This window comes from Strigops habroptila, chromosome 10, assembly GCF_004027225.2.
Source record: "Strigops habroptila isolate Jane chromosome 10, bStrHab1.2.pri, whole genome shotgun sequence".
Lineage (NCBI taxonomy): Eukaryota > Metazoa > Chordata > Aves > Psittaciformes > Psittacidae > Strigops > Strigops habroptila.
This window is the reverse complement of record NC_046359.1, coordinates 16320015-16346349: the sequence shown is the minus strand read 5'-3', so window position 1 is coordinate 16346349 and position 26335 is coordinate 16320015. Positions and strand designations below refer to the sequence as shown.

Sequence of the window (26335 nt, the reverse complement as noted above, 5' to 3'; positions counted from 1 at the left end):
CAAGTATTAAACTCATGCAAGATAGGGTTGTGAATGTGAGGAAGGAGGAAAAAGTGCTAAAATCTTCCTTTTCTAGTCTGAGCAAGCAGTAATGTGTAACTTCACCCTGAATCTCCTCCTGCTCCATGGTACAGTTCTGTCTTCACTTTTCAGGAAAACAACATATGTGCAACCTCAGTGATAAGATATCACATAGTAGTGGTAATTAGATTCTCCAGAAGCACCAGAAAGATACAAACCAAAGTATTTGAAGAGGGGGAGCAACAGGTATACGGGTTTTATACAACAGTAATTTCACCCTGTAAATTTAGAGCTAATCTTAATTTCAACAGCAGTTCTGCAGAATATACTTTAATGGTGTGTTACAATCCTGCCCCATCTTCCTAATCAATGGGCAATTACAAGGGACAGTGTGCAGTCCACCCATCACCACACATTACTTAGTACTTCCAGATGTGATAGGGAAGAATTTGTGTTGAACAAGCAAACTGAGTAAGTCATCTTTTTTCACCCTTTCTCCTCTGAATAAGTAACAGAGAAGTTCTTTATGTCCCTGCAAAGAATCATGGAAGTGCTGTTAAGCAGATAGGTGCATGTGGAAATTGTGAGGGTAGGCAATGATCATCTATGTCAACTACAGTGTAAGTAAATACTGAGTAAGCATAGGGGGAGTATGCTTGCTCTGGGTGTGAAAACACTCCTACTCTGAAGTAATTTAGTTTGTAACAGAATTTGGATCATGAGCATTTCTAATTACCAGCCACAGTGTTTCCATTGTGTTATAGTTCAACAGTCATATAATATATAATACTGAATGGACTAGCTAATTTTTATTTAAAGGACGAAGAAAACTTGCTTTTTAAACCCTTGCTGAAATTGTGCTGGGTGATTTCTAGATAGTGGAGCACTTCTCAGTGAAAGAAACAAGAGAATGAAAAATTTTGTCTCTGTATAGTTTTATACATCAAAACACACAGACTATGGAAGCCTTATGATAACGAATCTAACTTTTAATCTGTGACAAGTATTGAATACTACTCTAAATGATAATAATGAAATAAATACTTCAAACCCTGAAAAAAGCAAAAGTTTTATATAGTCTGTGAATGATGGGTATTGATTAAAGTACAAGTGCTGTACGACCTCAGTTTGTCTCAGATCTAGGACTAGCATATTTGCAGGTGTTCTTCCTGAATTAACCTGCACTTTAGACAGCAATATTCTTTTATTTACAGTGTTTCTCTGTGTAAGAAGTTACTGCATAAGTTGCTTATATCTTCCTAAGTTGTTAGCATTTTTTATTGTTAGAGTTTAGTTTGGACAAGGTTGTAGTCTAACTATGTCAGCTGGTCTTTTTCTGTCAGAAATTGGTGGGAGGGGCATGTTTTATATATTAGGTCTTACTGTGAAGGTGATGTAAAATGTAATACTTTGTGCTTTATTTAAAAAAGATGATGAATGAACACGTACAAAAAATTCTAGAATTTTACATTCTTTTTTTTTTTCTAGGGATGGTGTTTGTAGAGTGAATAGAGGAAAGGGGGATGAAGTAACCTAAAATCTCTGCTTTTAATGTATCTGTGCTGGCATGTCTTGAACTGTAACTAGAAGATAGTTGTCATCATTTCTAAGAAGTCATACCATCTGCTTAATGTCTTGTTAGGGGGTTTTTTGACTGAGGAGTATCTTTAACATTTTAAAGCTGAATTTATAATTCCCAGTCATGCTGAATAAGTACATCAAAATGGAAACCTGGAAAACAGTCTTTTATTCGCATGTTATATAGCAATTAACTTTGTATGTGTGTGTTGAAAATCCAGAGAGAACTTACTTGCTGAAAAGTTTGGTAGAGGAATTTAGTATAATAAAGGGCAGTTGAGCAAGTCAAACATTACGTTTTAGTCTTTGGGGATCTCTTGTGGTATTGACAGAACACTTCAAGAGGGGATTCTTTTTGTTTTACTTTAATTTGGGTACGTAGTATCACAGAACAATTAATCCTTCAAGCAGTAGAGGTTTCTTTATTTCAGGTCCATAGTTTTGCTTTTTATTTCTATTATTTTTATTTATTGAGAATAGACTAGGGAGAGTAAAATCTGGCTATAATTCATCTCAGATTCTTCATATTGTGTCGGCTCTGTATCAGAGGCATATCAATGGGTTTGATCAACTCATCATATTGATGAGTTTCCCTTACGTTTAGTGTATGATGTACAATGCCAGGCGGGGGGTGGGGGGGGAATAAATCAATTCAGGCTTTTTTATTGCTGAGTCTCAGGTTTGACAATTCAGTGACCGGAGCCATTGGGCTTCTATTACTGTATTCCCCCCAGAACCAGGTCACTTAAGATGGGTTTTATCACTGATGGTTCTTTGTGTAAGGCTAATGCAAAGGAAAGCTGGGATTTTTTTTTTCCTTCACTGACTTTCATGTTGACAGTCCAAATGTAGTAAAGTGCTTTAATCTTTTGCCATGTAGTATGTGCTAATATATATGGTACTTCTTGCCTTGATTGTGCCATGTCACGAAAAATAGGAGCACTAATCATCACAGGATTTGCTGGTAATGTTTCTGAAGTGGTTTCTGTTCATTATTTGTATTTGTACTGTATCAGATCCCTAGTTTGAGGCCATTGTGATACTCATTCTTCCTTGACTAGCTATGATATATAGTAATGATTGCCTGGTTTTATTTCTTGAAATCTGAAATCACCCAAGCACTTATTTGAATTAAGAAACTTGTGCACTAGTCTGTCCTACATCGAATGTATTTTCTTGATCTGTATAGTACAACTGATTGTAACTACAACCATTTTAGAACAACATATGACTGATTTGCCTTCATTTTTATTTTATATACTGCTTTGAAGTTACGTTAGTGGTAAGAGATTTAATTTGTGCTTTAATATACTATGTATTTACTCCATTGGAGACCATTATCACTAAGAATTCTACTGCAGCAAGCTTGATCTTATATACTCAGATGGGGAATAGTTCAACCAACCAACTGACCAGACTCCCACAAAACTCCTCAAACTTGAATTTAATGCTTTTTCCTTGTATCTTCTCCTTTAATTTTGAAGGATGTCTTGATACTGAGAGCTCTCTCTTCTTTTTTCTTCCCCCCCCCCTCCCCTCCAGTTATCTTATGTAAGTGTTGATTTTAAACTTTTGCTTTTGTATGTTTAGGTCAACCTGAAGAGACCATGCCCATTTTGGGCTGACGATGGCCATTGTTCTATCAAAGATTGTCATGTAGAGCCTTGTCCTGAGGTATGGATCAAATAATATACAATAGAAAAAGGTTATTTGGTTAAAAAATTTGCAGATTTTCAGTGACTAATACTGTACTAACTGTATTTACTAATGAGAACTTAAATAAGTGACAATACAATTGTTTTACATTTCAAAAGCAGAAATACAACCAAAGTATTTTAAAATCTTAGTCATTTTACCAATAAAACAACTTGAAGAATAAGTCTCATCTAAGCTCTAGCACTGTTTTGTGTATAACAAGTTGAGAAGGTAAAGGAGCAAGTTAATTATTGAAAAACAAGCTTACTTCAATCTCTGTAGGAATGATATTTAATTTGTAGATTTTAGTGAAGCATGATGATTTCTATGAACAGTCTAAAAGCTGATTTATTTTTTTCAGAGCAAAATACCTGTAGGAATTAAGGCTGGGAGCTCTAATAAGGTAAGTAATCATTTGTTTTCTAAGTTCTTTCTGATTTTTTTTTTTTTTTTTAAATCTTTACAGTAGCTGTGTGACTTTTTAGTACAAACCTTCAGTCTTGCCATAGTGGTGAAAATGTTAACATAACTTATCAGTTCCTGTATGTGGCTTTACATTTTTACTTTTATGTATAATAGTGTTTCTAACATAGCTGGTATTGTCATATCATTCTGAATCTGTCATAGCTTGAGAGCCGCTGCAGGCTCTCAAGCTATGACAGGCTCTCAATCAACGACAGGCTCTCAGTCAGTGAATGACCAGGGACATCAGTACATGCCTGATACAAAATTCTTTGTTCATTTTGAATACAGGGCACCTTCTATAAAGCCACAGGCTAAGATGCGCAGAGGTAATAGCAGTGCAGTCTTTTGTAAGAATCATGTACAGCCACAACCTCTAATATTGAAGGAACCTGAAAGATTACATGTAGTTTTGCCATACTTAATCTTGAGCAGGTCATTAGTCTAAAGATGATTTGGCCATTAGTCTAAAGACAGTTTATGTTGAAGTGATCAGTGCGAGCGTAAGTAGTCAGTCTGTGCTGTTGGCATTTGATTGCTTCTCTCCAAGTGATCCTTCCTAGATCCCCAAGTGCTATTAGCAAACCCAAGGAAGTAAAGAGGGTATATATGCCTAGAAGAGAGGTCAGAGCAGAAAGGCAAACAAGCCTCCTCCACCCCCAAATCCCAAACACAGTGCCCAAGAATAAGGATTTTAGCAGTTGGTGGGATAATAGTGCCCATATGAGAGATCTTTCTGTTGGGTGCCTTGGCTGTGCTGCAGACTCCTACTTACTCTTGCTTAACTATCATGTCTCCATCCTGCCCAGTACTTTCTGCTGGACAGTTATAGTTGGCGCTTGCTTACCTGAGTGTGGTTCACCGTATCATAAATGACTGTTAGCGTTAGGTTTAGGCTTTATGCCAAGGTAGATTACCAAAGATAGCTGAGAGGAATACTTCATTGTGATTTGATGACTTCTGTGTCCTGCTGTCAAAAAGAGTGCAGGTAAGTCTGGCCAAGCTTTAGCTCAAGAGGAAGTCTCATCTACTGTTTGTATATACATTGTTAAGCTCACTCAGAAGTGAAGTGTGCCTCTTCCTTTAAAGGTTTCTGCTGATTGGAGAAGAAACATCTTTCTCATTGACATGGTTTAAATGTCAGTCATTCACTGTTTCAGCACAAGCAGCGGTACTTGTTCTGGAACATCTATGGCACCATCTCTGAGCAGAAGATCTTGAGTTTTAGCTGAATAATCTGTTGCCAATTCTTTTTTTTTTTCATTGAGACTTTTCTCTTTCAAGCTTGATTGTAGAGAAACTGACTCCTGGGTTACTGTAATGCACCCTAAAGAGGCATTTCAAGACTTTAAAGACTGTTTTAGAAAGGATTCTTCTCGCAGGCATTTGAACTTCCTCATTGATAATCTTGAGAGCCATAAATAAGATGTTAATTAATAGCTGTAGGGTATGCTGTTCTTCAGACACTTCACATGGGCATATCGAGTTGGACTTTGGAAGTTAAAAATCAGCCACCTTTTGCTTTCACCACAGTAAAGAAACTGGGGATAGCTTATTTGGGAAGCTATCATTTGCTGGTATATTTGCTGCAGTCGTTTCTTTTGAATTGCCTTCTAGGTGTTGCAACCAGCTACAGTACTGAAAATTTGGCTATTTCACACCTTTAATCTGTAGCAGAACAAAGACACTAATATCTGTTGCTTCTCTGTCAGAAAATGAAACATTTCTGCAGGAAAGGTGTCATCAGGGCTGATGTAAGTCTTAGCTACACCATTTTCTTACTTCTTATGATTCAGTTCAAAGTCTTTCTTGGAGCCATTTAAAAATTGACAGTCTCATTTAATATCGCTTTTAAGGAAACATCAAACTTAGTATGAATTTTTTGTTTCAAGGACTATGCAAGTACTGTGCCATTAGCCTGTGCATGGTCCATTTGGGAATGTCCTGCATCTTGTGGATTACCCTTTAGTTACTAGTTTAGGAGGAAAAATAAAAAATAAAAAAAAAATAAAAGATGTGTTTTCTTCTGGGTACATACATGTCCAGTTGGTCTCTTTGGTTCTAACGGTGTCTGTCTTGGAAAGGTGAAAACATCAAAGGCATCTTTTTAATAATGAGAGCTACAATATCTTGAGTAGATATAGTCAGGGTAGAATCTTGTGGAGAAGTTTTCTGTGGTCTGAGTGCTTGCCTTCTGTTCAGTTAACCATTGCCCTGATGAGCTTGTAAACTTCTAGTTTTATTTAGGCTTTTGAGAGGTATTTTTATTTGTTTGTTTGCTGAACAATGGAGAGAATAGTTCTTTTGAAAGCTCATCAAGCCATAAGGACCAGGGTTACACTTGCACAGCTTCCCAGCAGAAGTGCAGCTAGCAATACAGGATCTCTTTAATTCTTGTCACCAACATAAGCTTTTTGAAATGGCGCTGGAGAGGCACAAAGTAGTTTCCCTTTCAGTAGTCCTGTTCCATTTGACTGGTGGACATGTTTTGGGAGAATAGACATTACAGTAGCTGTCATGACACTGCTGTATTAATCTTGGAAGCAGGGGTTGGGATGCAGTAACTCAAAGTTGTAACATTTAACTTAATACTTTACTTCTTGCCTGCCTCTTTTCTGTTTTCTTCCAGACACTGCTCTTACAAGATCCTGCCTTGGCAGGAACAGATACTTTGTCTAGGTCTAATCAGTAGTCAGAGAGCACTGATCTGATAGCTATTGCTGTTGAACACTGGAGAACAGTAAGGACTGGAAGCATGTTTTGAGACTTGAATGTTCATTCTGTTTGAAACCTTCAATTTAGGATTATATACTTGGCAGTAATTTTTTTCACTTCAGGGTAGGGATTGGTTTGCAACTCTAGACATGCAGAATGTTTACTTCAGCATCTCAGTATGTTATTTCATCGACAGCATCTGTTTCATTCTAGGTCAGATCTGTTCTTTGTTCATATTTTTCCATTTGACCTCCCTATGATGCTAAAGAATGAGCCCCCACACCTGGCAAATCCAAGAAAATTGAGTGAGAAGTTCCTTCTAGAGTAAATATTTCTTATGGGCAAGGCCACTAATAAGATTTAAATTATTTGGGTTTTTTAGCTTTAAAATACTTGGGGGTTTTAATCTCCTTCATTTCTTGGTCTTCAGTCAGTTCTGCTATTTTTCCTTGTATTGGTTCTGGCAAATGCAGTTTTAAAGGAAGTCGTCTTGCCTACTCATCTAAATAGTTTTAATGAAATCCTTTCTTTTTATTGAGAAGTATTGTGGTACGTTTTGTACTGGTGCTTTGCCTCTGGCATCTTGACCACAAGTCTGTCTTCAGAAATGAACTATTCCTTTTCCTTTTAAATTTATCAAATTATTATTGTTGCTTTCCGAAGGGTTGACCAAGGCCTTTAGCTTCTGTTTTTATTTTCATTTAGTTTTGGATAACAATCCTTCATGTCAGTGTGTATGTGCCCTGAAGTGGTTAGCAGTTAGCTTTGTGGAAGCTAACAGTTACTTAACATTAAATAATTTTCTTTATTTCTTAAGGGCTGCAATAAGGTAGAAATCTGTGTAAACCTAAGGCTCAGTCTGAAAAACAAAACACACATACAAAAACCCCCACAACCAACCAACCGACCCTAAAAAACACCCAACTCCAAAATCCCCCAAAAAGAGGAAGTTTGGTTTGTTTATCTTTTCAGAGAGCACTGATGCTACCTGTTATGTTCCAAAACTGTTATTTTTTTGAGCTTTAAGCTGACAGGCTGAACAAATTCCCTGCTGACATAACTATGCTGTTGTAGAATAGTGGAATTGAATCTTTAATTCTTCAAATGCTTTCCTTAGAGTTATTCTAGTAATAACTCTATTTTAGTGGATTACTTTTTAAAAAATACTCTAGAATCAGAGTTCAGCTTAAATACTTCAATTCTGGCTTTAAAATAATCAAAATTTGAGTTCAGTTTGAAAAGCCTGTCTTCAGACCTGTGCATGTCTAAAGCATGCCAATGAACAGGATTAAATGAAACATGAGGGGAAAATGGCCAAACGTACTGAAATGACCAAGGCAACTTGGGGTATCATTATGCTTGCAAAATACAAGGTATGTTTATAGGTATGACACTGCTTGTCTTCAAGGTCTTTTTATAAGAATGTAAATAAGTATCTGAAACATTTCAGAACTCCATTTAATTTAAACAGACAGAAAGAAAAGGCAAAGGAAACAACATTTTTACATATTTAGCTGAATTTTCTGTGGTAAGGAAACCCACGAAGTGCAATGGGCTTGATGAAATTACATGAAGAAAAAGAAATAAGAAATGTTCCAGAATTATTTACTGCATCAAGAATCTGAGAATGTTCCCTAATGTTTGCCAATTCACCGCTAAACCTAGAAATACCTTTCACGTCAGCTCAGAGAATTGTAGGTAATTCATTTACATATTAAATATGAACTTTCTTTCAGTATTCAAAAGCGGCAAATAATTCCAAAGAGTTGGAAGACTGTGAACAAGCTAACAAACTGGGAGCAGTTAACAGTACCTTAAGGTATGCTGTGATTAACAACAACAGTACAAAAATTGTAACAAAGGAGCATTTCGTCTGTCTTGTTTTTGCAATGTGCTAGTTTTTGTTCTTCATTCTTTCCATAACTCATTAGAACATAAGTGTGAAATGATGCAAGAACATCTGAAGGTGTTATGCGATAAGTAGACTTTAAGTACACTTTGATATTATTTGAAAGAGGTGAAAGAGGTGTCTTACAGCATCAAGACTCAGAGGAAACTTGCAAATAACCTCACCTTTTTTTCTACTTTTTACTAGTATCAGTCTTTGTTCTTGAAGACTGTGCTGGATTAAGGGGTTCTGTCCTGCTCTGTCTCTCTGTTACACTGATGTGCCTGTTTGTGATGATTCAATGAACCAGATCAGGGAGCTTGTTGAGTTGCTTGTGTTGTTGGCAAAGTTATTTTTAGCTTGGATCAATTCCCTGATCTTACTTATTGCATGGCACTGTCAAGGTTGGGTGGGAGGAATTCTGCAGGATGGTGTTGCCCCTGAGTAGGAAAGTGGGTGGAACAGCACTTAGGAAAACTTGCATTCTACTAGATTCCCCACCTCTCAAAAGTAGAAATAGAAAAATCAATTCTCCACTGTTGATGAAGAGGCGTGGTGTCTTTGGCCACAGATTTCAGCAGTTCTACCTGATAGAAATGTTGACACTCTTTCCTGTCATCTGACAAAACGGGACTGCTATCAAAAAGTGACTGCTGCTGCCTGGTTTGCAGTGTTATAAACCAAACTGGACAGAGCCCTTATCCAAGGTTTTTTTAGGGGAAGTAAGAAGCTATTAACTCTCCTCCACTCCTGTAGGGCAAAAGGATATGAGGTTGAGTACACATATGAAGAGCTTAAGAGAATGTCTTTTGCAAGAGTAGCATAGACAATTAAAGTTGGGAGAGGATCCTGCAAGTGCAGGAAGATTTTGTGCTTTCTAGGCAAACCTCCATGTTCTCTACCTAGCAGTGCATCATCCTCATGGTTTTGGGTTGTTTTCCTTTATCAGCTGTATTTCTTGTGATTAGCAAATCTTGCCTGCTAGTAATTACTGGAGAAGTTCCTCACTTAATGCCAAGTATGAAGTGTCCTGTTGTGATTTGGCAGAAGGTTGGAAATGTATCGTGTTATAGAATTGAGAATCTGTTTGTAGAATTGAGCTGGTACTAATTTGATCAAACAGAATAGGTTGTTTGCGTTATTTCAAAGTGCTTCACTGCACCCTGGAGCGAAATTCCCAATCTTAACTTCACTTACATTTTGCTGTCAGTGGTGTTGCATCAGGAGTTCTGTGCCACATAGAAGAAAGCATTCAGCTTTTGGCACTGTTTGTATTTCATAGCATGGGAACTTCAAAGTGCTTGTGTCTGGTACAGTACACCTTTGAAAATGGAATACCATTATTATTTAAAAGGCTTAAGATAAATCATATTCATAGCATAATTTAGCTTAGAAGGGGCTTTTAGACATCCAATCTCCCACTAAAAAGCAAGGCTAACTATTGTAGATCTCATTGAAAGTACAGGTTATGAAGATATGATTATTCCTCCCCTCTCCCCTGCCCTAAGTGACAGCTGCTGAAGGAATACTTTGAAGTGTTAAAAATGTATGCTATGAAACTATTTTACCAAGCTCCTACTGAAGGAAGAGAAGTCACTGCTGCAGCACAGTTTGTTCAGATAATGATGGAAAAATCTTTCTTGCTGTCTTAACATGAAGATGACTTTTTAAAGTATTGCAGTTGATGCCTGCTTGAATCTCTCTGCAGCTGACAAGCAGTAACTTCATGTATTCTTGAGTTTCAGATACAGTAATTCAGCATTCAGTTTCAAGTTAACTACTGTATGTGGATTGTGTTTCTTTCAGTAGCTCATATTGGTGGTGTTTATTTAAAAGTTTAAAATCAAATGTATTTTTTTCCCCCTCAGTAACCAAAGTAAGGAGGCTTTCATTGACTGGGCAAGATACGATGATTCACAGGATCATTTTTGTGAACTTGATGGTAAAAATGTTTAAGCTTTCTCACAGTGCTTGTTGTATTTGCTGTCTCTTAAAAAACACAAAACATTATAGTTTCTCTGCAAATAACTGTTTTTAAAAAGTTTTAATTTTGTGCTAAATGGAGATGTGACAGTTCATATCATCTTACATGCAAAGAATGCAATTTTTTGTAAGGAGCATTTGGTAGTCTACAGAGTGCACATTCACTGTTACCTCCTCATAGTATAGTGAACAGGAGACTTCGATGGAAATAAAAAAGAAGATAAATAGGAGGGGTTAGCATCTAATTTTTACAAATCTTCTCACAAAAGAAGTTGCATCTGGCACAAATACAACACAAATTACTTGCAGCTGATTGTTTCTTGCTACTGTATTATTTTTGTTGCTATTCTCCTGTCTGTGCTTAGGCTGAGTTTGTTCCTCCTCCAGCCTTGCTATGTTTCCAAATGATCTCTGCACTAAATTCACCTGTTATCTGAAAGGACTTCCTTATTGTTAAAACATTAGGATACTAGATTGTGTCTTCCCTCTGCTCCACATATATGAATCTCTTTATTTGCTTGTAATGTTCAAAGCTCAAAGGAGTGTTTTTTCAGATAAACACGAGAATTGCCAAGTTCAGGAATGACTGCTAAAGGCCTTTCTAATAAGTACCTTAAAAAGCTTACTGTGCTAGGAAGACTTAGAGCATAATACAAGGTGGTTTAATCTACGTTTAGGATAATGTTTGGAGTCATCTGAGAAAGTAACAGCTGTAGTGGACTTTCTGACTGCGGTTCTCTTTTAGCACTTCTGCTGTGTCTGATCTGTGAAAGTTTTCTGTATAAGCTGTGTCTGTAATAAACAGTGAGCATTACTGTAGATCTGAACTGTTACATGCAGTAAGCTGCAGTTCTCTCCACTATCTTCAAAGCTGCCTGCTTACATTTTCAAGAGGACTCAGTTGGGAAAGGTATAGTTTAGGAGCATTTCTTTTAGAAGTAATACTAACTTAAGTGGTTCCTGATTATAACTCCATCTCTCCTTACATCATGCCTGGCTGAAGGGGGATGTACTGCCCTCAACTGTGTTTTTCCAGTGCATTTTTTCACATGTTAAGCTGATTCAGCTTACTTGAATATCAGGAAAGTAAGTTGCCATCTCCCTTGCATCTCCTGGATTGTCGTGATGAATTGGCTTATCAGATGAGTTTGTGTGCTGGAGCAGGGAGACATGAGGGAGAATAACTACTGGCAGTGACGGGAGGAGGTAGAAACTCTTGTTCTCTTCCTCTCCTCTTTTTATGATGGTGAGAGAGCTCTTAATTCACTCAACTGTAGCACAAGACCATAGAATCAGTCTTACTTTTTACTTTAAGCTTTTTGTTGGGCTTAATGATAAACTAGATAAGGGAATTGATCTAGCTGAAAAAAACTTCATAGCCCAGGTCACCTTTCCATCTTTCTGTTGCACTGCCCCACAGACTCCGATTTATATGGATAATGAGAAGAAAAAGTGGAGACCTGAAGTGCCCAGGAAGCGTAGGAACTACTTAGGTTAGGCATGCTGTCAAAGAAATAACTAAAGCTGTAATTTGGCATTGTCTCATCTGGCACTCACTGTCTTGTGTGTCTTGTGTCTGTCTCTTTTCTTTGTTCTTGCTATTACTGCTGAAGCAAGGCTTAACTGTTCATGCAGAATCATCTCTTCTTTTTAGAGCAGTTTCCACTCTGTTTCTGTGGCATTTTTTGACATCTGAGGAAATACTCAGTGGCACTGCTTGGCCTATTCCTATGAATAAGTCTCTGGACTACTGGCTTGTATTGTATGTGGTGTTTTTTTAAGCATGAGTTGCTCTTGACGTAGAATTTCAAAGAGGAGGGAATTCTTCCTGCTTTTTACTGATTGTAGCTCAAAACTTAAGTTTCTATTCATATAGAGTTTTTAAGCAGAGAGAGTACTATTTCACAATTTTCTTTGGATATCTTGCTTGAGTTTGTAGTGAACTTCAGAGATGAGAGTATAACTTGTTGAAATGCACTGCAATGACATGTTTCTTGCCATAACCAACAGAGCATTCTGCAATATGCTGAAAGTTTGTTCATTTAAGCAATGTGATCCAGATTCTCTGCCAGTATACAAGGGTTTCTGAGGGAAGGAAAGGGATTTAGCTAATAAATATACAGTACATACCAACTACAAGATGCACTTCTTCAACCTTGTCTTTATTAAGAAGCCCTTTTAGCAGTATACCCACTTCAAAAAAGCAACCCTTCCCAATCAAATACTGACAGACAGATAAACCCTGAATCTGAAGCCCATTTAAAACAAAACACTGTTTATATCTTAGCATAGGGTGAGAGAACATACTGCATGACAAGTGTTTATGGTGGAGTTGAAGAAGCCATATAGGTGTTCAGAAATTTTAGAAATTATGGCCACATAAGAGGCTTTGGAATACATTCTATACTTTTGAGCTTTCTGTTTGGTGTGTATGTTGCTGTATTTTTAGGTACAAAGCATTTATAATCCAGCCAGAAGACAGAATAGTATTATGTAAGACCTCTTATTTATATTAAATTCTGTGACTGTTTTTTAAGTCTTTTTTAACTGATGAGTTAGAATATGTAACAAAAGGTTTCCTATTTAGATGAGAGATCTCCAGATGCACAGTATGTGGATTTGCTGCTGAATCCAGAACGTTACACTGGATACAAGGGGCCCTCTGCTTGGAGAGTGTGGAACAGCATCTATGAAGAAAACTGCTTCAAGTAATTGTGAGGGAGGGGAAGCCTATCTTTTATATTTGCACTTCAGTTTAGCTTAAAACTGATTTTTATGTTTTCTGTCTCATTTTTTAGGCCCCGATCTGTCTACCGTCCTTTAAATCCACTGGCGCCTAGTAGGGGTAGGTCTTGCCTGATTTATTTGTGTCTTTTAATTTGTGTCTAATGCATGTCTTTTAATATAGTCACCTTCACAATAAAAGTGATACAGATAGTAATCTTCAGTCTGTAGATATGTTTTCTGCTTTTTTAATTTCCTCTGTAGCAGTAGTTGTTAATTTTTAAATACTTGGACTAAGATGTGTGAGACTTGATGACATACATGCTTAATCTTATTGCATAGGAACAGGCTTATTAATGTCAGGGGAGCTAACGTGAAAACTAAAATACATCTCAAACTGTTCAGTAAGTGTCACAGTCATTTTCCAATGTGGATGGGAAGGAGTTTAAGTTCAACAAAAAAATCAGCACTCTGTTCTTCCCTTGTTCGTTTGGGGGTTGTTGTTTGGTTGGGTTTTTTTCTAGAGCATTATCACTTTAGCTCATAGTCATTCTGCTATAATGTAGCTTTACAGTTTCCATCTATAATGTTTACTGTATTACAAATATACAAATAATTGCATCATTTGGAGAAAGAATGAATAGATAGGAAGGCTCAGTTATCTGCAAGAGTGGGTAAAAAAAAGTATGCCAGTGACTTGGGGTTTAAGTTTTTGAATTTAAATGGAAAACTATAACCTGGTGTTGCAAATAAATCCACTTTCCCTGTCAATGTGTCCCATTTCCCTTAAAAATTAACCATTAGCCAATAGATTGAGTTAGAAAACATCACCACACATTAGAAATTTGAGTAATTATAAATATTAAGAAAATATATTGCTGGTGTACACAAATAAAAAGAAGTGCAAGAGCAGTTTAACTTGGGAATCAGAATTTCAGAAAGGAACATTGGTCAGGTTGTTGAATAATGTGAACTGAAGAAGATGACTTCCTCATCATCTTTCTGAAGCTAAAATACAGCTTTCAAGAACGTGTAAATGAGCTACTACTAAGATTTCAAATTCTTAGTGACTTTCATCATTATAATTTGTTTAGTCTCAGGAAGTATTGAGGAGGAGGAAGAAGATGGAAAGTAGTCTATTTCTTGTAGATTAAATAAAGTTTCTTGCATTTATTGGGGTTTTTTCAGTGTTTATAGTAAAGCCTGTGTTTCATTACTGCTTTGCTGTGGAAATTATCTTTTTAATGCTTATGGACTTTTAAATTTTGTTCTGTTTTGTTTGTTTCTTTTTTTTCCCTAAGGAGGAGATGATGGTAAGTCACCTTGTTTTGCTTGACTTGCAGAAATGAAGTAAGCATTAAAGAGTTTTGGACATCTGAATTATTCACTTTATTGCTGTTGCATAAAAGGACAGGAAAGTTATGTTTTTATGCAGATGATTGATCAGAAAATGTTTTTATTGGGATAATTAATTTGGAGTAGGGGGAAGGAGTGGATAAGAGCAGAATACAGTTCTGTTGTTGAGTCTTATCCTTGTAACAGAATATGTGTTGTGATAATGTTATTAGTGAGGTAACTGGAGATGCATAGATTAAAGGATTCTTGGGTCTCCTGCTGAGCCTGGCTGATACTGATGTCGGATTACTTAGAAGAGGGACAGTTTTTTGTGTACTGCCTTAAATGTCCTTGATTTTTGGGAAGGTGAGGAGAGAGTGGAGAGAAAATTTGGTCTGTCTACAGTGAGGCAGACTTTTAAGATTTTTCAGTCAGCTGAAAGCTCTCAGGCAAAAGATCTAAGCCTACAGGAAACCTTCAGAAAGCAGTCAAGGTAAAGGCTATCAGATATAATTACACTCTTCCATCATGTTTTTCACCAGTAGCACATCTAATCAGGCTTGTGCTTCCATACACTTCTGAATGCCCTGACCGGCGGCTTAGTCGTGCCCATTCTTGTATTTCTCCTATTCTGACCCCAACAGATTAAAACTAACCTCAACGTTAAGCCACTTCAGTGCCTCTTCTCACTTTAATAGCTGAATTATTTAGCTTTATGTCCAGGTGGCAGCTAATGTTAGTATGCATAATAATTCAAAGATACTGTGATGTTGAAACTCTCTTCATTTAACTGTATACTTTGTATTTGCAGGAGAATCTTTCTACACATGGCTAGAAGGTAAAAGCTCTTGGATGGGTTAATATAATGTTAAATTCACTAGAAGAAACATTGTAGTATTTTTTTTTTCATCTCCCCAAATATTTTCCGTAGTGTGGGCTTCTTAATAAATTGTGCAGAACTTCTGAGTGCCATTCAAAGAATATTTTTTTCTTGAGGGTCTTTGGAAATCTCAGTCATTTAGATGGTATACTCCTTTAAAGCCTTCAGTGCTTCACCTTTTATAAAGGGGGCGTTCACTCCAATACCAGCTACTTCAAATTTTCTGCACATTTTAGGCATTTAAACAGGGACATTATTATTGCTAACATTACTAAGACTTTTTATTTAAAAACAGCTTTAAAAAAAAAAGTTTTTGATGGTTCTGTTCCCGGTATATAAACTGAGTATAATGTGTGTTCAGAAGGCAAAGCAATTTGCTTTTTATTCATATTTAAATTGAAATCATTACTGCAGTGGTAGCAATCAAAATCACGTTTTGGAGGTGTGTGGAAAAGAAAATGAGTTAAATGCATTTAATTTTAAACTTCATTCTGCCTCTCATAAGTCTTTCACTTGTCTAGTTGGAAATCTCTGACTGGTGCTGTTGTAGGAAAGCATACAAATTTATTTGCTATCTAATAAGTAGTCTTTGTAAATGAGGTCATATCTCAGCCTCACACATAGGCTTCAGCATCAGCTGTTCCTGCTTCCATTTGTGGAGATTGGAGTGGCAGGGAAGTCACCCAAACATACCTTTGAAAAAGAAACAAACTCCTTAATTCCAAGTGAATTCCAAGTGTAATCTCTGTCTCTGGGTCTAGGTGATATTGTAAGTAATTTCTGCATTTAAATTCTATTTTGGCCACCCAATGCCATTGCATTTCTGTTTCCACTGTAGAAGTCAGTACCTATCAAAGTCATATTTTTCAAGATTTTGCTCTGTGCATTTAAATTTTCAGCGAATTTACAGTAGAGTTGGGAAGAAATAGTTTTGCTGTTTTCTAGTGCCAGAAGGTTTTCTGGGGTTTTTGATATTTTTCTGTAAGGTCGCTAATTCAATGGTAGGTTTAATTCTAATTAGCATGTGCCACAGTATAGTTCTGGTCTCCAGACTGTCAGAATTCAAGACTATTTGAAATTTATTGCTCAAAACGTGTAAGCATCATATTTTTGTGTGGCAATTTATCCGTACTAGTTGACTACATATTTATTTGAATGTATTTATTAGAACACTAAAATACCAAGTAAGAAGTGTCAAACTTCATTCTTGGTACTGCTTTGTATAAAAAAATAAGAGGTAAATTTTTTCTATGATGGATATAAGGACTTACTAACAGTGCTGAAATACTGGAATTGTAACTCTTGAAAGTTAAACAGTGCAGACTTGCATCACTGAAATGTCAAGGTATAGTCATTTTAATACATTATTTCTAGTATTTAATTTGGGGTCTGTTTGCCTTTTTTCCTGGACAGGTCTTTGCCTTGAGAAAAGAGTGTTTTATAAACTCATTTCTGGACTTCATGCTAGCATCAACTTGCATCTGTGTGCAAATTATCTTCTTGAAGGTAATTTAAGACTATGTAAAATTGCTGGATGTAATTCTACAATATATGTAATACATATTTGGTTTTTTCTGATTTTTTTTGATGTGTACGTAATTGCTTTTTTCATTCTAAATATGTATGTTTTACTCCCCCTGCCCTATTGTTTTTCCCCTCTGTACAGAAACGTGGGGGAAGTCTTGCTGGGGACCAAATGTGAAAGAGTTTACTCGCCGCTTTGACCCTGTTGAAACAAAAGGAGAAGGACCAAGGAGGCTCAAAAATTTATATTTCTTGTATTTGATAGAGCTGCGTGCTTTGTCAAAGGTTGCACCATACTTTGAGCGTTCCGTTGTTGACCTTTACACTGGAAATGGCCATGAGGATGCTGAATCTAAAGCTCTCTTACTAGATATCTTCAGGGACACCAAGTAAGGCATAGGGTTATTGTTTTATCAATTGTTTGAAACTCTCAGTTATGTTCACAAGTGAGAACAGATGACTCCTTGATAGAATAGGACAAAGAGGAGAGTAGAATGAAGAAATAACATTAAGTAATGGGAGAACAAGAGGAATTTGTACATTTGACAGGAAGAGATGAATATTTTTCAGGTTTGAATATACCAATCTTTAAAAAACAAAAAATTAAACAAAAATTCCCCTCCTCCCCCAAGTCCCACACGACACCCTACTACTCTCTGTTTGTTGCTTTCTCTCATTCTTCAGTGTAAGAAGAATCCAGTGAGTAATCCAGCTTTTATCATAGACTTAACCAGTGGGGTTTTAGCCATCCCTTCTTTCTTCTGTTTAGTCTGTAAAGTTCTTTTGTCCAGTTCCTTCTTGCTAATTTTTGTGATTTGTAACATGCTGTGTGGTTTCGTTGCTGTCCCTGCTGATAATCTTGGTAGGTATTTGAGATGTGATCAGACAACGATTGACTGAAAGGTGAACATTGAGACAATTTCAGTGTATATTAGAAAGAAATCCTGATCAGTGGAAACGGAGTGAAGAAAATTCTCAACAAAACTGTAAATAACATATTTCAAGTTACAGTGATTGAGTAGTAGAACTGATACCATTCAGTAAATTTTTTAAGAGCTACTTTGTAAAAACTAGGAACTCTGAAAAGTATTGCACACTGATGGCATCAGCTGCTCACCAAGCTTGATGGAACACTGTATGTCAGCATTTGGGGTTTTTTTGCGTTTTGTCTTTATTAGGTCCTTCCATATGCACTTTGATGAAAAGTCCATGTTTGCTGGAGATAAAAAAGGAGCCAAGTCATTAAAGGTAAAGCTTGTTTTCTGAATGACATCCAAAATGTCCATTTTGGAATTAAGTTGTGTTATTTTAGAAAACCTCTCTACCTACCAGAAGCGTACTGCTTAGAGGGGAGAAGGCTGGGGTAAAAACTTATAATCATATCCGAGGCCACTTAATCTACATTATAATAAATTAATATGAGGCATTGTCCTGAGCCAAGCAGATTGAAATCTGTGGTTTAGTGCCTTGGGTCTGCCATCAGGATGGTGGTGAGGCAAATGAGTTGAACTGCATTACCAGTAGATGCAGTGGTGTTTTTTAAATAGAGTATCTGTTTCAGATCAATATAGAATCATAGAATGGTTTGGGTTGGAAAGGACCTTAAGATCATCTAGTTCCAACCCCCTGCCATGGGCAGGGGCACCTCACACCAGACCTCGTTGCCCAATGCTCTGTCCAACCTGGCGTTGAACACTGCCAAGGAGGGAACATTTACCGCTTCTTTGGGCAACCTGTTCCAGTGCCTCTCCACCCTCACAGTAAAGAACTTCCTCCTTATATCTAACCTGAACTACCCCTGTTTAAGTTTGAACCCGCTACCCGTTGTCGTATCGCTGCAGTCCCTGATGAAGAGTCCCTCTCCAGCATCCTTGTAGGCCTCCTTCAGATACTGGAAGGCTGCTGTGCGGTCATCATGCAGCCAGTGATGTTTGCTTAAAAAACAGATGCCCTATATAGTATAATATAGTGCAATATAATCTTACACTTAATATCAGAGAAGTGTAGTTCCTAGACAGGGGAACCTAATGTGAATACCTAGCAACTTCCAGTGTTAACATGCTGATGTTCAGATTGGTATGCACTACAATTCCACAGTTGGAGTGTGTGTCAGTAATAAAGGTCTGTTCTAATTCTTACTATCACTTTTAATACTTATCTCAGTACTATGGAATTTCATCAACATTAGAGAGAATGCTATTAGAAAGGTGCCAGCAGTTCATCAGCTGAGCTAGTGTTTTTCTGACCCTTAAATATTGAATTGAAATCATCTTAATTAGTCCTGTGCTGTGCTTGCCTCTACTCTGGCTGAAGCTGCAAAGCAACAAGCTACCTATAGCTTTGGACAGGAAATGTCTTTTGTGAATTGTAACTTGTTTTCCTCCTTGTCAGAAAGGTGAGCTGGTTCAAAAGGCATTTGAATAATAGAAGAAAGATTGGGCAGGGACACGGATACAGTACTTACAGCTCAGAACATTTTGAGATGGTTGGTAGAAACTCAGCGTATTACCCTGAATGTTCTGTGTGTTGGGGTTTGTTTGGTTTTTTGGGGTTTTGGTTTGGTTTTGGGTTTTTGTTTGTTTGTTTGTTTTTAAAGAATTAACTGTTAGCAGTGTCTCGTAAACAAGATTCTGGGTTTACGTGGGTCTTTGTTATGGCCTGACCACAAAAGTAGTGGGTTTTTTCAGTTTTAGTAATAGAGAATTGATATTCTAGTGGTACTAGATTAGTTAGCCTTCTGCTTTTGTGAAGCTAAGACATACTTTAAGTTAACCTTTTTGTTTGTTTTGTTTTGTTTTTTTAACTGATAGGAAGAATTCAGATTGCATTTCAAGAACATATCCCGCATAATGGATTGTGTTGGATGTGACAAATGCCGGCTGTGGGGCAAACTACAGGTACAGTTTGTTGTGTGGAGGGGGAGGTTAGAAGGTTCTTGTCGAAACCCAGTGGTTGTTTCTGTAGCCCGATTAAAAGGGGAAATAAGAACAGCTTCTGCCGGTTAACTTCTGTATAGAAAATAGGGACTGAAGCTGAAACTGCAGTGTCTGCCAGTAGGACTGGAGGTGGAAAAAGCAGAAGTGTTGTGATACCTCATAATAAAATCTAGTTTGACTTTGAAGGGGGAGGGGAGAGAGGATAAGGGGTGATCTGATCCAACAGCTCCTGCAGCAGAGGGGCATCTGTAAAGCAAGGGGCAGGAGGGAGCTGGAAGTCTTGTAGCACGTATGTTTTCATATGCATCTGCTGTGGCTGAGAGGAAAGGAGGTGGGAAAGGAAGAGATCAGAAACACGAGGATGAAGAGCAAGTATACCTGAGGAAACAAATGTTCTTAAGTAAGTGACTGAACCTGGTACACAGTCGGTGGCAAGCATTTGCATTAGTGTCCTTGTTGGTGCACAGTTCTTTGGGTTAAGGGAGTGTCAATATATAAGAATGGCACAGATTAGTAATTTTTTACCTTTTTTATGGTTTTCTGACTGTTTGGAGAAGTGATCTTACTGCTAAAAAAACCCACTGCGCTTGGTTTTTGTAGACTCAAGGCTTAGGAACTGCTCTGAAAATCTTGTTTTCTGAGAAGGAAATAAAGAGCCTTCCTGAGAATAGCCCATCAAAAGGTTTTCAACTCACACGTCAAGAAATAGTTGCTCTTGTAAATGCCTTTGGAAGGTAAGTTATTATCATTTGTGTAGTAGAAAAAACATACAACTTCAGTGTCAGCACTCAAGTTCTATGGAAAGATAGATATGGTGCTGTACAGGTAGCTGTAGCTTTTTAAAGGCTGAATTAATGATGCTGATAAACTTAATGCCATCAAACTGAGTATGTGGAGTGTTCGTTTATTAGCCTTGGTCATCATTCTGTGTTTGGCTCTAATTTTTCTGTCTATCTCGAATCTCATAAAGTCCATCTTGTGAGAGCTGGATTCAGGTCTCTTAAACAGCCGTAAGCATTAGACTTTGAGTATATGTTCTCCTTTTTGACCATGGACTACAGCTATTCTACACTTTGTATTTCTGTTTTAAAAGTGTGTATGTAAAATGTAGCAAAAAGGAAGAAGAGTACTTGGGAGACTTTTTTTAACACTAACTGTTACTTTAGCCCTTAGGCTTTTGGATATTTGTGTATGATGTAATTGTTTTTGTTAAAACTTTATCCCATTCAAGTGATGAAATAAATTAACAGCTTTAAAAGATGTATAGAACTTGCTTTGTTCATCATGCTAGTTCTTCACATCTTGAATTTAACAATCTGTTCCTGTGTAAAGGAATGTAATAAAACATTATTACCTCTGCTTAGAGTTTTTTTGAGTGTTTAATGAAGTCAAGACAATTAAGTATATATAAATATATAAAGTTTAATCCTTATGTAAATGTAATGGTGAGTCAGATAGTAGATCTTTTGAGGGAAAGCAGTATCTTAAGTGTGTTCATGTTTTGGAACAAAATTGTGTTGGGGAAAAAACCAAACAAAAGCCCCATGGAAGGTGATGATTTGCACTTCTCTTTCACAGTTGACTTACTAACACTGAAGGGTTTTTGTTTTGCAGGCTTTCCACAAGTATAAAAGAGCTGCAGAATTTTAAAGTTTTATTACAGCAAACAAGGTAATGAAGGCCTTTGCACAACTCATTAGTGAAGACCATTTACATGACTGCGTTGAGCAGAAGGAACTGATCCTTACAGGACTCACATGAACTGAAAAAAGTAAAAACAAATACCAACTTGAATATTTATGTTTAAGCTACGAATGGTTATTAATTAGAAAAGATATTTATGAATGAAATATATGGTTTTTAAATGTGTAAATTATGCTGATCTGTTTATTTTTAAGTTCTCTGCTCCCAGTCTGTTGTACTGAAACTTCCTAAATGTTCTTGATTTCCTTGTCTTTCTGAGACAGTTGTTTTATATGAAAACATAGGGACCTCTCCGCTGACTTGGCCGGTTCTGAGGGAGGCTGTTTGCCTCTCTCCAGCACCGAGCTTCAGTGTACCCTGAGGATGGGGCTCTGCTGATTCGGGCTGTCGGAAAGATGAAAGGAGGGGGAAAAAAACTAAAAAAAGAAAAAAAGAAGTGGGGCTCCTGTTGAGTTCTGACTTCTCACTGCGATGGGAAACTTACTTAATAGGAAATTTACTGAGCAGAAAATTGCGTTTCATACCGAGCTCTATTGCCTCATGCTGAGAGCCTTTTTCCTCCTTCCGTGCTGCTTTTCACAATTTCCTTTTTTCTTTCAAACGCCGGCCGTGTCTGTGGTGCAGCACAGCTCACAGTGACTCTGCGGCAGCCCCTGGGCTACCTGCCCTTGCCTGCGGGTGCGGGGCTCAGGAGGGGAGGTGCTTAGTGGAGCGCTGGCAAGCCTCAGTCGATCAAATTCGCTTCCACACCATTTTGTTTTCTAGGTTGTAATCCCAGGTTCAGTCTCCAGAAACGGTCTTTTTGGTGTCTGAAATGTTAAAATAGCACATTTCAATCTTCGAGCTGTGGCAATAGATTTGCTCTTTATGGGTTATGTTTTAGTGCTGCACTTATAAGGCCAGTGCAAAATTAAGAACTTGTTTTTGTAGTCACTTTTAAAAAAAGATCCTTTCTAAAATTCAGTCACGCTGACATCTAACACTGCATGATCTATCTATGCAATCCCTAACTATCTTCTTTAAAAGGATATTCAGCATAAAAAAACGGGTATGTTAATAACATAACATTCATAAAATAAGAAATTACTCATGTATCGTTGTCCACAGCTGTCAATGATAACTTACCATTGTCCAAAACAGAATCCAGAAACTGATTAGTAGCAACCAAATGTTGGTTTAATTTAAAATGAAGTAATAAATTGTTCTAAACCAGCATGTTTCAAAGTGAGGTTATGAATGTGGGAAGTGCTGGTACAGTGTAGATACATCTCTTGTTTTTCAAAGTAAGTCTTCATAAAATAAAGTGCTCTTAAACATTTTTCACTCTACCAGATATTTAGTGACCTGTTTATATAATTGATTGTAACTGTATTGGCTTGAATAATGTGGTCTTTTACAGCTGACATTGTCTGAAAGCTGGAATATGCTCCATGTCCTTTGTTTCCAGACTAGCTTCAAACTTCTACCTGCCTGGAAATGAGATAGACCATTCTGCTGACACTTGCTACTAGAAAGAATACTGTCGTTAAAGAAGGTCAACCCTCTTCAGGCAAACTGGGATAAGGGGAAAAAAAAGAGGAAAAAGAACCCCAAACAAACCAGCAAACAACCCCCCCAAGTTTTGGCAGTAGCTGCACAATTTGGCAATGAACTGGTATCCAGTGGGAAGTTTCTGTTTAAGCCAGTAGTTAACTTGACGTGGTGGTAGAGAAAGCTGATGCCAGTCTTACCTGGCAGCCTTTCTTGCCTGTGGGCACCCATCTATGTCTGAGCATGTCACCACAGGCTTCCTCTTTCTAGTTAGTGGAGAAGAGCAGGTGATTTCTAGGTGGATTCATCTGGCTTATTCTGAACTCTCTATTTGCACCCTGGAGTTCATTTTTCTCCATTAAATTGAAGTGGGAATCTGGGTAACGCTCAGATGTGAATAGCTGTGTTTGGTAAACGAGTTACACCCCAAATAGCTAACTCCTCTGAGTAACTGTGTATATTGAAAGAGTGTAGTTCTCAGTTGGCCATTAATTCCTTGCCTTTTGGATTGACCTGCAAGGCCTAGAACCTGTAGGCTCACTTGTGTGAAGAACACTGTATAGTTGGGATTTATCTGTAGTGTCATGTATTATAGTGCTTAAAGCTTTAGGCAGGATTTTCTAGTTGAAAAGCAAGTGTTTGTGCTGCCCCCAGAATTGTTTCTTCCCTTTTTCCCCTTGCTTTGTGGGGAAAGTGAACTGCTTCCAACCTTCTTCTGGGGGTGCAACTTGCTACTTTTCTTTCTTTTCCACCTGTGCCTGGCTAAAATCTACAGACACTGAAGCAGCATCACGTGCTAGCATCATGCTCTTGCTCATGGGATGGGAATGATCCTGGGCACCTGCTCCTTGCAGCCGTCATTGGCACGCTGCAGGCAAGGTTAATGCCATTGGGTAAGGACATAGAGATAGGAAGCTTTTCTTCTTTTCTTTTGTCTCGTGAAAACACAGGGTGCAACTGACCAGCAAATTCTGTGTGTGTGTAAGTTCTGTTGCATTTGAAGGTACATCTGGCTTGGTAGTCAAATGAGGAAGGCGTTTCACTTCACTGTCATTGTAGGAATAGGGCACAAGATCTTTCCTGTTACAAATCTAGTTGAAAAAGTTTTCCTGTCACCATGTTTTTTACTGTATTTGATGTACATTGTGTGACTCTGCTGCCTATGAAGTTTTTTGCCATGCGAGTCGGATGACTTAGTTCTTTATATGTTAAATTTTAGAAACTTACAGATCTGTTTTTATACTAAAGAACAAGGTTAGTTACACCGCCCGTCACTTGTAAACTGTTCTAAATTCCAGCTCCCTGTTGGAGATCAGCTTGTCAACATTGCCGTTCATTTCAGAGTAAAAGTACGTTTCCTTGAACAAATGACCCGATGATTGTAATCCCAGAGGTAGCGAGAAGACAAAGACAGAGCACGTTTCCTTCTTCCCAAGCCGTGAAGGCTTATGTGAAATGGTAAAAAAGACTTGGTGGAAAGCGCATAGGTAGAACGTAGGGTGCTGTTGCCGAGCAACTTCCTCTTCAGTGCCTGAGGAGGAAGGTGAGAATATAGATGTAAACCAGTGACATAGACTTGTGTAAGCTGGGCTAGGAGGAGAGGTTCCCTCCTTCAGCTGGAGATTGTGCTGTGTGTCATTGTACGTGCATGAAATACACTGTGCCGCGCTTTCTGGAGTTGGTTTGGACGGTTGGGTTGCCTTTATCTGACCTTGCTTTGTGCTTTTCTGGGAAATGACCTGTAATATGTTGTAAATAATCTAGATGCTTACGTTTATAAAGTAGCAATCAGCAATTCATCACCTGACAATTCCTCCATATAGCTAGCCTAGGAAAATGTAATATTTATTAAAACCGGAATCAATGTTGGAACTGCTTACTTGAGATCTAAACACTTCCCAATCTTTGCTATGTTTGAATCGATCAAATGCAAATTAAAGTATTTTCTGCTACAACTTCTTTTTGTGAATGTAATTTTTGGGTTTTCATTTGAAGTGGGTTTTTTTCACTACCTTTTCATTTACCTTTCAATTATACTTGGTAGAAATTATGTAACTTAAATTATTTACATGTCAGTCATTTAAGCTTAAGCTGATGAGCAGGCTTTTATTTTCACTTTAATGCCGTTCAGAAAGCGAATGTAACCTGTGTGTCTGTTGCTGTTTACAGTGCGTTGTGTGTCAGCACGTAGAAATTCATGTGCCAGAAGTATGTTTCTGCCTGGACATGGCCAAATTCAGCTCTGTTTAAGTCCAATTGTTCTAAGAGGCAAAAATGTTGAAAATGTTCTTATGTTGAAATGAAGTCGGGTCTGTTCTGTCCCTTTCTCAGAATAGCTTATAACATCAATTTTGTTAGTGTTTGTTCTGGTTGGTTCACCCAGTGGGACTCTTCGTGTGAAATTATTTCCCTTACGGGGTTTCCACAGCGCTCTGTTTCATTCCACATATGCATTTGTAACAAATTATCTCGCTAAAAAATGTGATACACACATTTCATCCCCAGTTTAGGTGGGTAAGTACCTGTTACACAGGTGATGATAACTATAGTGATTTAATTTAAGATCCTGCCTTTCCCATTGTTGTTTAAATCTCTTGTGTTTGGGAGTTTTTAATTCATCAGTGTGATTGGTTATAGTCACTTGGCATTCCACTTTTCCGCATGCATACTGGGACACAGCGATCAGGCTTGGTTTAAGCATAGAATTCCCATCATTGATTTTTTTTCCCTAGCTGTGCAGCTCTATCTGCTGTGGAGGAAATGTAATTCCTGCGGACGTTTCTTGCACTAGGTTGTCAGGCAGTTTTGTACAAACATGATTGTAGAGCTCTAAAGCCTTTCATAAAATTATTGTTCTTCTCCCAGTGCTGTGGCACCTCTTTTAATCTCTGGCTGATCGTTTAATTGGCTTTTTTTTCCTTTAGTGAGCATTTGGGAAGAAGCAAAGAAACTAACGGGAGCTTTGGAGGGTTTGCAGGATGTGCTCTGCTTCCGCCAGAGGCTCGTGCTTTGGTTTTACCACAAAAATCAAAGACCCTGTGGAAGACTTGTCATGTGAGTGTGTCCTACTGTGCTTTCAGCTTCCAAACAGACGTGATCAGATCTAGTCCCCATCTCTTCTTTTTTCCCGTGTCCTCTGTGAAATGTGTACCAGAATTCTCTACTTCTAGTACTTTCTGAAGTTGAATATGAGGAAAACATCAAGCCTGTTCCATTGGGGGATGCTACAGTTTGCCTCAAAATTAACTACACATTTATAGAAGTAAAGGTTACTAAAGGAAATTAGTTTTTCTCCTAGGGAAATCCGAATTGATTTACAGTATTTGTTTCACGTGGGGGAGGAGGAGACAACGCTGTGGG

General features: G+C 37.7%; 1 protein-coding gene across 2 annotated transcripts in view; it reads left to right on the top strand.

Annotated features, from left to right (window-relative positions):
- The window catches only part of ERO1B (endoplasmic reticulum oxidoreductase 1 beta), a 30814-nt gene extending 5884 nt beyond the window's left edge, over window positions 1–24930 (top strand). Inside the window, exons 2-16 of one of the 2 annotated variants that reach the window (XM_030499328.1) lie at window positions 77–128; window positions 3190–3273; window positions 3656–3697; window positions 8208–8290; window positions 10228–10301; window positions 12930–13050; window positions 13141–13187; window positions 14368–14379; window positions 15213–15239; window positions 16695–16787; window positions 16948–17194; window positions 17984–18053; window positions 19616–19702; window positions 20342–20475; window positions 21356–24930. In XM_030499328.1, coding sequence (XP_030355188.1) covers window positions 126–128; window positions 3190–3273; window positions 3656–3697; window positions 8208–8290; window positions 10228–10301; window positions 12930–13050; window positions 13141–13187; window positions 14368–14379; window positions 15213–15239; window positions 16695–16787; window positions 16948–17194; window positions 17984–18053; window positions 19616–19702; window positions 20342–20475; window positions 21356–21416 — 1185 coding nt within the window. In that variant the 5' untranslated portion in view covers window positions 77–125 and the 3' untranslated portion in view covers window positions 21417–24930. The remainder of the gene's footprint in view (window positions 1–76; window positions 129–3189; window positions 3274–3655; window positions 3698–8207; window positions 8291–10227; window positions 10302–12929; window positions 13051–13140; window positions 13188–14367; window positions 14380–15212; window positions 15240–16694; window positions 16788–16947; window positions 17195–17983; window positions 18054–19615; window positions 19703–20341; window positions 20476–21355) is intronic. The other variant, XM_030499327.2, reaches the window with a different exon arrangement.
- Window positions 24931–26335: the final 1405 nt, after the last annotated feature.